This window comes from Strongylocentrotus purpuratus, unplaced genomic scaffold (genome assembly GCF_000002235.5).
Source record: "Strongylocentrotus purpuratus isolate Spur 01 unplaced genomic scaffold, Spur_5.0 spur5_scaffold_20, whole genome shotgun sequence".
Classification (NCBI taxonomy): domain Eukaryota; kingdom Metazoa; phylum Echinodermata; class Echinoidea; order Camarodonta; family Strongylocentrotidae; genus Strongylocentrotus; species Strongylocentrotus purpuratus.
In genome coordinates, this window is record NW_022145606.1 from 29,691,385 (window position 1) to 29,704,462 (window position 13,078).

General features: G+C 40.1%; 1 protein-coding gene across 1 annotated transcript; it reads right to left on the reverse strand.

The window, feature by feature from the left end:
* Nucleotides 1-294: 294 nt before the first annotated feature.
* LOC105440186 (ankyrin repeat domain-containing protein 50-like) lies at nucleotides 295-3,346 on the reverse strand. Its single transcript, XM_030993836.1, has 3 exons — nucleotides 2,397-3,346; nucleotides 865-2,087; nucleotides 295-398 (listed from the first exon to the last, which is right to left on the reverse strand). The coding sequence occupies exons 1-3, from the start codon at nucleotides 3,344-3,346 to the stop codon at nucleotides 295-297; spliced, it is 2,277 nt and encodes a 758-aa protein (XP_030849696.1).
* Between the last annotated feature and the right edge of the window lie 9,732 nt (nucleotides 3,347-13,078).

Here is a 13,078-nt window from a genome sequence, read left to right on the forward strand (position 1 = left end):
CTTGTGTTATTGTCATTGTTCAAACAATGCATGACTAGGCTCAACAAAACACTCAGGACTGCACATACGCTATGTTGTTAGGTACAATGCTTCACACGCGAGCAAGCTACAGGCACATACAGGCCCACTGTTATCCATTGTTTATGTGCAGCCCATTCATGCAAACATCATTCCAAAAGTCATATACACGGATCTGATCATGGCGACTTTATAATAAAATAATTATATATAGGGTCTAAATATCTACTTAGACCTACATGCAGATTTGGAAAATCATTTTGAAGATTTGATGGTTCACTCGGACTTGGCCCCAGACACATTCGCACCGCCATGATGAGATGGCTCCATAGAGATATCTCTATGGATGGCTCGCGTCGATGTGGGTGTGTCTTTATAACCTTTTTAACCAATCACGTTGCTCAGAATGTTTCCCATAGCTGAATGGTTTGGGAATCGCAAATTCGCGGCCCGGCGTAGTCCGACCAGAGGCCATCTTCGTCCGTAAACACGCCTGTTGCGCGCACGGTGCAGGTGGTTGTGTAAAGTATCGCAAGTATTCTTGGTGAGTCAAACGGCTTTTTTTTTAGACGAATAACTTTTTCGTGGTATGCATATGTATGGAACGCCGAATAGATTCTTTGTTGAATACATCTTTTTGGTTGAATACCTTTATTGTCGAATAAAAAGTAAAATTATTTCTTGGAATAATATTTTTGTAGAAAAAAACAAAAGGTGTCAAATAAAATGTTGGCGATTACATTTTTTCAAATAAAATGTGTCGAATAAAATTTGTTGTCAAATAAAACTTGTCAAATATTTTCTGAAAGTGTTGAATATATACATTAAAGAAAAGGAAGATCTTACCAGTCCTTCGGGTGTATAGCACGATTTCCGCCTTGTCTGGGTTGCTGAAAATAGCGCTATGCGAGACCGTGACTTCCACCGGAGTTTTAAACTGAAGACCAGGAGGGGAAAGCTTAAGCCCAACTGAGATGATAACTTCGTCTTTTCCCAGGTTTAAGTCAGGTGGAATGCTCGTCAATGCTTCTGCTCTGATATTTTTGGCTATGTTCAGATCGTCTGGTGAAAGTGGAACCTTGATTCTGTACTCGTCGAGACTTATAATCATTGTCTCTTCTGTGATGCTCTTCCTCGAGGAGCGAGAGCTGTCTCGTTGACTGGTAAGATATGGATCGTATGTTCGGGAGTATGGGGGCATATAGCCAGGATAAGCTTCACCCCCAAAAGGAAGGTAGTCATAGTTGTCCTCTTTAAACCCAATGAATGGCTTAACGATCTTTAACAGAAAGGCATGTATACTGAGATGGCCGCCATGAAAAGCAAGACGTGAAGGTGTCCAGTAATCATCAGCAAGTCTCCCAAGGTCCGCCCCTTTACTAACAAGGTATTTGACAACATCAAGATGACCCTCGAATGCTGCTATGTGAAGAGCTGTATACCCATGTTTATCACTGATTTCAAATCCTGCTCCTCTGTTCACGATATACTCAACGACCTCAAGATGGCCTTTTTGAGAAGCATACGACAAGGGTGTCCTGTCGGTTTTGTCACATTTGTCAAGCTGTGCCCCTTTCTCAACAAGATATTTGACAATATCAAGATGACCCTCCAATGATGCTATGTGAAGAGCTGTAAACCCATCTTTACCAACTTCAATGCCTGCTCCTTCGTTCATGAAATACTCGACCACTTCAAGATGGCCTTCTTGACAAGCACGAGACAAGGGTGTCCTGTTGTTTTTGTCACATTTGTTTAACTGTGCCCCTTTCTTAACAAGATATTTGACAATTTCAACATGACCCTTGAATGACGCTTTGTGAAGAGCTGTAACCCCGTCTCGATTGCATTTATCAATATTTGCTCCTACGTTCAGTAAGATCTCGACAATACTCAGATGGCCTCTTTCTGTTGCAAGACACAAGGGTGTCTTGCCGTTCCTGAGTGCTTTGTCAATCTCTACCCCTCTGTTCACGAAAACTTTGACAATGTCAATGTGTCCCCCAAATGAAGCCAAACTAAGTGCGGTCCAACCATCGTCAGTGGTCCTATCCAGCTCTGCTCCTTGCCTGGTTAGAAATTTTACTCCATCAATATTACCAGTTTGTGACGCAGTATGTAGTGCTGTACATCCACCTTTACCACACGTGTTAATATTGGCTCCTTCTTTCAAAAGGTACTCTGCAATGTCAAGATGGCCCCCGTCTAAAGCAAGATTCAGAGGTGTCCAGTAATCATTAGTAAGTCTTTCCAGGTCTGCTCCATTCCTAACAAGGCATTTGACAATATCAAGATGACCCTCGCGTGATGCTACTTGAAGAGCTGTAAACCCATCCTTATCACTAATTTCAATGCCTGCTCCTTTGTTCACGATATACTCGACGACTTCAAGATGGCCTTTTTGAGAAGCACAAGCCAAGGGTGTCTTTCCGGTTTTGTCACATTTGTCAAGATGTGACCCTTCGCTAATGAGATGATGAACTATCTCAATGTGTCCGTTGTACGATGCAATGTGGAGTGCTGATGACCCGTCTCGATTACAGTTATCAATATGTGCTCCTACGTTCAGTAAGACCTCGACAATACCCAGATGGCCTCTTTTTGTTGCAAGACACAAGGGTGTCATCCCGCTCCCGAGTGCTTTGTCAACCTCTACCCCTTCGTTAATGAGAAATTTGACAATGTCAAGGTGCCCCCCTGATGTAGCAAAACTTAGTGCGGTCCAGCCATAGTCAGTGGTCATATCCAGCTCTGCTCCTTGCCTGGTTAGTAATTTCACTCCATCAATATTTCCAGTTTTTGATGCAGTATGTAGAGCTGTACATCCACTTTTACCACACGCGTTAATGTTGGCTCCTTCTGTCAAAAGGTACTCTGCAATGTCAATATGGCCACCGTTTAAAGCAAGGTGTAGAGGTGTCCAGTAATCACTAGCAAGTCTGTCCAGCTCTGCCCCTTTACTAACAAGGTATTTGACTATATCAAAATGACCCTCGAATGATGCTATGTGAAGAGCTGTAAATCCATTTTTGTCACCAATTTCAATGCTTGCTCCTTCATTCACTAACAGCTCTACCACATGAAGATGGCCTTTCTTTGAGCATAAGTGAACTGCTGTCTGTCGTTTATAATCGCCCACATTCACTTTTGCTCCATGATGGATAAGGAATTTAACCGTTTGCAAATGTCCGTTTTCCGAAGCAATGTGAAGGGCCGTCTTACCAGACGCATCCGAGTAGTATCCCGAATCCTCTGACCCGTCTTCCGATTCAATTAATGACTGTATACTTTGGACGTCTCCTTTTGCTGCTGCTGAAAACAGCGCCATGTTAAACGTAATTCACACCACCACGTTGTTTTCATTATGGTATTACTGTGCTCTCCAAACACAAAGTTATGTATAGTCCTGTCACATTGAATCACTATGTAAATTAGCACGTCCGTTTAGTATAGATGATCTTTGGACTATTTTGAGTGTCACAAGGAATGTAGTTGGCTTACTGAGTGGCGATTCACACATATAACAATAATCAATCAGAATATGAGTTGCAGTTTGGTAGGTTGAATTTTAATTAAACAATAAACGAAATAATACATAAGTTTACATGTATTGAACGTTGCCAAATCGAAACTGAATCAAATCGTAGTCTACTAAGAGGGTCGAATTAAATTAACACTGCCATATACTAGACCATTGTTCGTTTAATAAAGGGGTAATGCGATACGAACGTTGGAGTTCGTAAAAATGTCCACTGCGTTAATAGACGATCTTTGCAGAACGAGATCGGGATCGAATGGATCGATGGCTCGTGATGAGGTGACCAGCGGAGAGTAGAAATCAGTCTCTCGTAGACAATGGGTCATCGGAGTGTGGTTGAAAAAACAACCTAAACGGCTGTAATTAAATAATAAGCAATAATAAACATGGTATCCTATCATATCAGTTTGATACAAAAAACATTAACAAAATGTTCTTAGAATGTAATAATAATAATGATAGCTTCTTATATAGCGCACATGTCCGTCACGTTGTGACGCTCCTGGCGCTGCCCAGATTAATACCCCGGCTTTAGCAAGGCAGCCATTGCGGCGCTCTAGCATTTCAAGGAATTAATTCCTGCCAGGTTCCCATTTACATCACCTGGGTTGAGTGTGGAAAATGTAGATCAATGTCTTGCCAAATGACATTAGTGCCTCGGCGGGACTCGAACCGCGGACCTTAAGATCGACAGTCCGTCGACGTATCCACGACACCTCTACATGTAAGTACTTTTTCCCAATATTAACACACGTTGTTGACTTAACCCTATTTTAACCGGGGTAGGGGTCAATTTGAACCCCCCCCCCCCTGTAGTAATTTAGCGACTGCTCCTGAACCGCGGCATACAAAGTTTTCCTTTCATGACCTTTTTCTTCCGAGTCTTACGCATCTTTTGAAACAATTTTCTTTTAAAAAATGTGAAGTATAGTTACAAAGTCACGTGACCTTTTGTCTTTGCATGTCAGCCAAAAAAATCGCTCATTTTTGTGATTTGTGTACAAAACATAAGGAAATATCATTTTTCCTAAAAAAAGAGATACAAAATTGGTTATTTGGTCTAGTTTAAAGTTTAGGTGTTTGTTTTGGGGTCAAAATAGTTGAATTGTAGTTAGAAATGAAATATAGTAACCAGAATAATACAATATATAAGTTTAAAAAAACAATGAAATACATAAGAAATTATCAAAACAACATATAACATAAGGAATAACCTTGCTCTTCCAATTTTTGTTGTATTATTATTCCAAATGGTTTAACGAATATATGTAGTGAAGAAGAATGCTTGAATATGAATAATATATGATTTATGGGTAAAAATGTGATTGTTATGACCTTATTTGCATAAATTACAATAAATATACCGGAGTGTTGGCTTAGTCAGTAGAGCGTCCGCCTCACAACCGGGAGGTCGTGGGTTCGAACCCCGGCCGCGTCATACCAAAAGACGTTAAAAGATGGGAGCTGTTGCTACCTTGTTTGGCGTTAAACAATAAGGGATAGAGCAACGTCGATCTGGCGCTGCTCAGTGGCTGCCGGGCTCACGATCAATTGGGCAAAAAGAATTTCCGTTTCGGTTTAATAGAATTTGGAGTGGACTATTAGGCTATTATTATTATTAATATTAATATTATTATTATATGCAAATGAGTGAATTTTTCAAAAAAAATGATATTTCCATGGTATTCTATACACTTCACTTGACATGCATGCACAAATAGCACAGTTAAAATAGGGTTGAACATCATTAAATAAGAATACTTGAAATCAGCTTTAACACATCTTAAAACAGAAAAAAAATCTTTCGAGTATTTCATGTCCCGCCTTAGTAAAGAATGCTAATAACATTTTAAATGATTTCTGACTTTAGAAAATATGTTTACAAAAAGAAACAGTTAATTCCTTCTGTTTGCATCAAAATTTATAAAAGCTACCTGCCATTTATAATATCCAAAATGGCTGACATTCAATATGGCTGACTTTCAAAATGTCTGACTTCCAGCATGACATTTCAGTGTTTGTCAAAAAAGGACGTTTATAATATTTGTGTCTTGTCACATGACACAAATCCCAATTGAATTACTTTAACAAAAAATATTTATACGCAACAAATATATACATTACTCAAGGCGTCCATTTACATTATAGGGCATAAAACAGGGTCATAATTGTAAAGAAAATGAGGGCGAGCTTAAATTTAAGACTTACATTTATTATGCAGATTGAAGAACCCATTGCCTGCCTCCCGGATCGTGTCCAAAGGACGGTCGTCTGCTCGTTCCGCTCTCAATAGCAGAAACAAAAAGCAGCAATAAAAAGGGGGTAAACACTCGCTCTCAAACAGCAAGCCCAAAATCTTTCCGCACTCCAATGTTGTAGGAACTCCCTTCCCAAAGGCGACACAGCAGGTTTTTCTTCAATAGGGACTTTCAGATTGAGTGGGCGAGAACACGACGAACGCCAACTGATCAGGCGTGTCAACATACTCAACTGCCCATGTTGACTACGATTAGAAATCTTTTAGATTTCACTCGACGATATACATGCATGCAGGAAGTAAGCATACACGCATGCGCACGCGGCATACTAGTACCGTAATAGATTTAGGAAAATCAAGGTCGACGCATTCTCGATCGCCGACTGAGACGACGTAAAGCATGCGCAGTGCTTTGAAATTACGTCACGCGTTGCAGTCAAAGCTGTCGACGTGCAAATCTAAGTCCCTAATCACGAAAAAAATGACGTCTCCCACTTTCAATACTAAATTCAATCCTTACTGTCAAGCCTCGCCTCCAATAACAACATTGGCCACTCGCATTCTCCCAAAACCAATCACATGATCGCTATCATTAAACTTGCCTATCTATATTCCTAATGGAAAAAAAAGAAAACAAAGGGTAGAATGAAAAGAATTTAAACCTTACTTTACCTGTGCTAAAACACTTCACCTACCAGAGGCCTAAAGCCGAAACCATTACAAAAGGAAAAGGAATGTGACGCATCCAGACTCCGCAGTGTCTGATACGTTACACCAGCGCATCTGAATAAGAATTAGAGAGTTCAAGAGGGCAAACGAATTCTATTTTGACACTGAGGAGCAATAAAGCGTGATCACATGAAAGCATTCTATAAATTGGACTTTGCATTCATATCCATATTCGACTTCTAAAGTCGGACTACATTACTGTACAGCGTATTGCAACAATTTAGTAATAAATGCTCTTGCCACTTTTTTGTATTTCTGGGGGCCTGAAATATACCTGGATTCAGATTTGTGCAAAAGAAAAAGAACATGGCGGATCAATATGTAATGACGCCTCATTCATAACCAGCACTGTAGATGTAGGTGGACGCGCCACCCTCCCAACCCATCAGACACACACCCACACACACGCACACACACACACAAAAAAAAATTCAAACACAAAGATCGCATAAACACATTTTCATATTTTTCACACGTATGCATCGTCATCTCATTTGGGGGGTATTTGAAAAGACATTAATCAGTTTGACATCAAAGTTATGGGTTTGTTACAATCTTCTTAGAAGGGAAATCGACATTTGAAAAAGGAAAAGAAGTGAGAAACGGGAGAGTGTGTGTGTGTGTGTGTGAGAGAGAGAGAGAGAGAGAGAGGGGGATGAAGCAAAAGATAGAGAGAGAGTCAGAGAGAGAGAGAGAGAGAGAAAAGAGAGAGAGAGATATATAGAGAGAAACAAAATATATAAATGAAAAGAGGGGAAAGGGAAAGAGAGAGAGAGGGAGAGAGGGATAAAGAAAGAAAGATAGAGGGATAGATAGAGAGAGAGAGAGAGAGAGAGAGGGGGGAGATGGGTGATTATAGATGAAAGATAGAATGGGGTAGAGGGAGAAAGGGGATAAAGAAGGAAATAGATGAGGAAAAGGAGGGGGGGGGGGAGAAATGGTGACAAATAATCATATATACAGCCAAACCGCGTGCAGAGCTCGGCCTAGTCCAGAATCTGGCCTATTTAATTTTGATCTCCACCACACCAACGCTACCTCTCCTTACTTACTCGCTATCAGCCGATGATGGCGTGCGTGATCATTAAACTAGGAGGCCCGGCTGCGCATTATTTTTTTACACAACTGTTTAGCCACTTCAGTCAAATATACTGTGCAAACGACTAGAGACAGAGTCTATCATTACCCTTGGCAGTTTTGTTTAATTGCTGGAGCTGTACATACTCGTCACCGTTTTACGAAGTGGCCTCGTAGCCCGCGCAGCGACAAATTAAAGTGAATTTCGAGATAAACGCATTTTAACATTTCATTTTATTACAACGGGGGTTAACGTACATCTTCAAATATTTCCTTTGACAACCACAAGGTACAGATTTAACGATTCTGCTCATATATATTTGTTTACAAAAAATATATAATTAAGTGGGAATATTTTAACAAACTGTAGGAACGGTTCGTGAAAACGAAAATATGCGCATTCAATATACACGTCGATTTCACTAAGCGGTCTAAATGGGTGCGCGGCCGGTTCTTGTGTGAGAGGTCTCGCCTTTTCCGTTTTCACGAAGTGGCCTATTAGACAACAGGCCCGCCCCCACCTCCCCCCCCCCCCCCCATTCAGTGTTATTTAGGGTACGCATATGCTCGTTCCCTCTTTTTGAAAGCACCCCCTATCTGAGGACTGCCAACATTTCCGAAACCCCCTTTCGCAGGCTTTTCTCAGGCTTTTCCTGCCTTGGAGACCCCCCTAAATCATGAAAAATGCTCAATGTACCCCCCCCCCCCCTAAATTCGGAATAATTTCTCAGGAATCCGCAAAGAGATGAGAGAAAACAAGAAAAAACACCCCTTTTTAAAGAAATCTCCGGGTGAAAAGTTAATACACCCCTTTTTTTGTACAATTCTCGGGCCGGACTTTGTCGCACGAAAAGTACCCCTTTACCGGACATTTTGGTAACACGCATGGGGTCCGTCCGTTCTCGGAGTGGGGGGGGGGGGGGGGGGGGCAACAGGCTATGGAAGTTTTGATAAAGTATTACGTAACCACTATCTAGGGATTTGGTTTCCGTTCATCTGATGAAGTAGTATTACCCCCTTAACAACATATATTTTTTCGCAATTTTAATTTTTGCACATTAATGAGTTTTCATAATTTTAATTTTTAATTATGTTTGTCGCCCTCTTGAGTCTAAAAATTGAAACAAAGACAAAAGGTGTCTTTCAACTCATCTTTTTGTTATGTGAGGGAGAATATGATTTAACCTAACTTCTAATAAAGTACAATGTGAACTAAGCTTGAGTTCTGGTAATGCGATTGCATTGTGAAAGAAAAGGTGTGGAATGGATCAGAAAGTTGATCATATAGCATGTAAGTAATGGTGTGTAATGTAAGGTTCTGGAGTCATCAAAATCATCATAAATTTGGCAGAGTCTCAGTAAAGTAACAATCACTTACAGAAAGATGTATATTGGACAACACACGTGGTGTCGGGGCTAGTACTACCCTGATTTCCTTATCTTTCTATGCTCATTACTCAGCCAGTATACATTTTCTTCCAAAATTGTTCAGCACATGACATTTATTTGTAATCTTGAACATTCAGTGTAAGTTTATATTTACATTTTATTCGAGGGACACTCTAAACGTCTTTTCCCCTTGTTTACTGAAAATGTTTCTACTTGAGGGTCACATTACTTCTTAATTCTAGTTCACTATTATATTATCTCATGGAACATGATAAAGGAAATGGTGTATTGATAATCATATCAAGAATAAATTATAATGATCTTATGATTATTACAATTATTCCAATCATTCTTATTGATATTATTATCATTATTATCTCTCTTCTTCCAATTTCTGTCGTGTGTAGCTTCTTTTTTTTTGCCTTGTCCTGTGACTCCTGTCATGTCTCGTTTTATCTTGTCCTATTATTAATTATGAATTGTGTTGACATGTCTGTCTTATCGTATTATGTCAGTTTCTGTCCTTCGTGTTCCGTCTTGTCATTCTTTCCTTTATTTAAAATTGATTATGAAAATATGTTTTATATTAAATATATTTTTCTGTGATTATTAAGGAACTTTAAAATGATTTATGAAAACAATGTTCATTGTAAAGAATTGATATGAAATGGAATCAATCCATCATTATCAACAAATTGTGCTCATAGACATTACTTGTTTAGGGGAGTCCGGAAATATGCTTGTGTATCCGTTCTGTCAAATATGAACCCCCCCCCCCTATGAAACTATATTTGTCATACCTAGCTGACTCTGTCTCCTCGAAATCACGGCACCATATTCAATATTAGACTCACATCACTCTGCCCCATCCAGAAATTCATCTTTAATTTTTCACAGAATGCAGGAAATGCAATAATTTGTTAGTGACTCTGAATGCCCATTATGGAAATTGTATACTGTCCTGCTTTATATGTGACTTAAGTTTAATTGAATATTTTTGTCAATGATCAGTAGCATATTTGTATACTTTTTTTGGGGGGGGGGGGCACACCAAGCACTATGTACAATTTCTTCTCAATTCTTTCTTTCTCTCTCTCTCCTCTCTAGCTCTCTCATGCTAACAAGAACATCCCCCTCTCTTTCTTTTTCTTTCTCTCTCTTTATCTCTCTTTTGTTGTTTGTCGTTTTATTGCCCCTCTTTTGTTTTCACATAGTCATTAACATTTTAGTACATTACTCTCTCATACACATTTTCCTAATAAACAAATCTAACTAAATAAGAATAAACGTTGAATAGCACAAAGCAATCAAATCTTAAGATTAATACTTTCGTCTTGAGTTATGACTGCATTTTTTTCTTTGCAATATAACTGGAATCATTTCTGTACAGTTCATGTCACAATTACATGTACAATCATTAAAAATTGATAAATCATAATGAATCATGTTTGAATATCAAAATTGGAACTTATTTAACTGTAGCACATGCTCATGGCAAAAAATACAACATGGTAGCTCTTTAAAGAAGGGGGGGGGGTATCAGTGTTCTCGGACAATTTTGAAATGCAAATTCACGAGGCCACTGGTTAGGGGGAGGGAGGGTTACAATATGCTATCTACAATATACTTTGAGTACTGCCACAATGGAAGAGGAGCTTAAAAGAAAATCATTAATTATTTATATTTGTTGTGTATGACATACAAAGTTGTCAGCTGCATACGTCCCTATTGCCTCATAAAATTGCCGATATGAGATTTACATAGATGTTGTAATCTAACTTTTCAAACATTATTTCTTATTCTATGTCTGATTTCTTTCAAACTTTCACCAGTCTATTTCACTCATTTATTTCTGCTATAACATAAATCAACTTTTACAAAGGTTGAATTACCCTTTGAAATATGAACTATTAGCAATTAATATTAGTCCTACATGCCAAATTCTTTTAAAATACATACAACACTGTAACTTTATGGGATTAAAACTTCTTACATGCAACTTTCATATTGTAACGGACCAGCCCGTTACAGAAAACGTTACAGAAAACGTAGAGGGCAGTAAGCTTTTGGGGCTTTTGGGGCGTAAGGGCTCAGAGCGCGATTACGGACGCACCATGCGTAAAGCAGCTCTCAGAGCGTCATAGATGCTATAAATTGCAGTAACCAGCTAATATTTCGTCACTTCGACGCTGGCCCTCGTCTTGGTCAGATAGCGAACTCTCTGCTTTGCTCCAGCTGAGCTAAAGTAAGGAAAAGGACTGGAAGCGAGAAATAGAGTTCCTACAAAAGGCAATCCCTGCCTTTACTACTTGTTGAGATTAATACAGGTAATTGGTGTCGGTGTTAACTATGATAACGTGTTGGAGAAGTTGACTTATGTATGTATTAATAAAGTATACAGTTAAACAATCCATCGTTTCATAACGTGTAATTAGTTGAGTCTCCATAGACTGATGTAATATAATCCTCTCATAGAGAATACACGTCCAGCTATCCAAAACACCTCTCATCTCCACACTCATATACTTTGGGAAAACGGAGCCACGTCAGGGCCTCTAAACTACAAGCCAAATAGAAACCGCTCGCATTATTCAGGATGGCAAATTCTTCGTCAGATGACGGTAATAGAGGCAAGGGACAGACAAGCCCTCCAGCATCCAGGACCCGTTCTAGGATGGATGGCCGTAACACGTTTGGTGTCAGAAGTGGGATTGAGGACGAGATGAAAACTGGAACAGATGGCAGTCATTCTACTTCGAGAGATGAATCAGTTTCCATTAACTCTGGAGTACATCGTTCAACAAGTAGGAAAAAGCAGAAGGCGACGGCTTTGACGGAAATCGCCGAATTGAGGCAGCAGATATCGGCAATTAATGCAAGGATTGAGGAACTATCACAAGGGTTCTCAAACATAAAGGCTACCGAAGAAAGGTCGAAGCAGAAGAAACATAAAAGGCGTACCAACACGCAAATATCCAGTAATGTGACGTCAAGTTCGGATGAAGTACAACTAAAGTCACAAGAAGAATCCTTGAATACAGAAGGGATTCAGACTTCTTCACTGTCAAGCAGGGCAGTGAAAGTAAATGAAGAGCAACGGATAAAGAGGCTACATCGGAAGGATGAGTCATTGCATGCAGCTATACCAAGGAATAGAGACATCTCTATTACGCCTGACAAATATGATGGGTCTACCTCATGGATTGACTACTGCGAGCACTTTAAATCCTGCCGTGCAGTGAACGGCTGGAATGATGAAGAAGCAGGAAATATTCTGGCATCATGTTTGAGAGGGCAGGCTTTGAGATTGCTGCGGGAACAGAAGCAGGGAATGAGCTTCAATGATCTGAAGAAAGAGCTGGCTAACAGGTTTTTGGATGACGGACAAGCCGAAAATCATTTGCTGGAGCTTAAGCAAAGGCAGAGACGTGAGGGCGAAACACTCAAAGAGCTAGGGCAAAACATCCGAGAATTAACTTCCTTAGCTTATCCAGAGTTGGACTATGCTGTACGAGAGAGATTGGCGAAAGGGCATTTCATGGATGCTCTACTGAAACCCAAGCTCAGAGAGGCTATATTCAATTCTCAGGATAAGACACTAGACGAGGTGATTCATGTAGCTGTAATAGCTGAGGCCTTTCACAATTCTGAAAATCAGAGGATGAGCACTAGAAGGACATCAAAGTACTGTAGGGGAATGACAAAGGAAGAGGGAATGGATCAACAGCCAGCCGACCCAACCTCTGAAGTGAGGAACACCCTAATCAGCCTGAAATGAAAGAGGAAATTGTAGGACTGGTGGCGGCATTAAAGGGCGCTTTTCAGGCGTCTCAACAAACCGCTCACTCTGATGGAAAGCAACAACGGGAGAAATCAGCTGTATCTGATGGTTGTTGCTTCTACTGTGGAAAGAAGGGGCACATCAAGAGAAAGTGCAGAAAAAGGCTGAAGAGTGAGGCTCAAAGGCAAACTGAACAACAGCAACAACAGGTCTCAACGGACGGAAAAGGCCACCCCAGGGGGACGTGCATGGTGCGGCCAATGCAGCAAGATCTGACAGCCCCTCAACA

Excerpts from the sequence above, each read along its gene's own strand:
- LOC105440186 (XM_030993836.1), bottom strand. The coding sequence starts at position 3,346 with ATGGCGCTGTTTTCAGCAGCAGCAAAAGGAGACGTCCAAAGTATACAG. Across the intron at positions 2,088-2,396 it reads GGCCATCTTGAAGTCGTCGA|GCAAGGAGCAGAGCTGGATA; the intron begins GTATATCGTGAA and ends ATTTCTAACCAG. Across the intron at positions 399-864 it reads GCTATACACCCGAAGGACTG|GTTATAAAGACACACCCACA; the intron begins GTAAGATCTTCC and ends TTGGTTAAAAAG.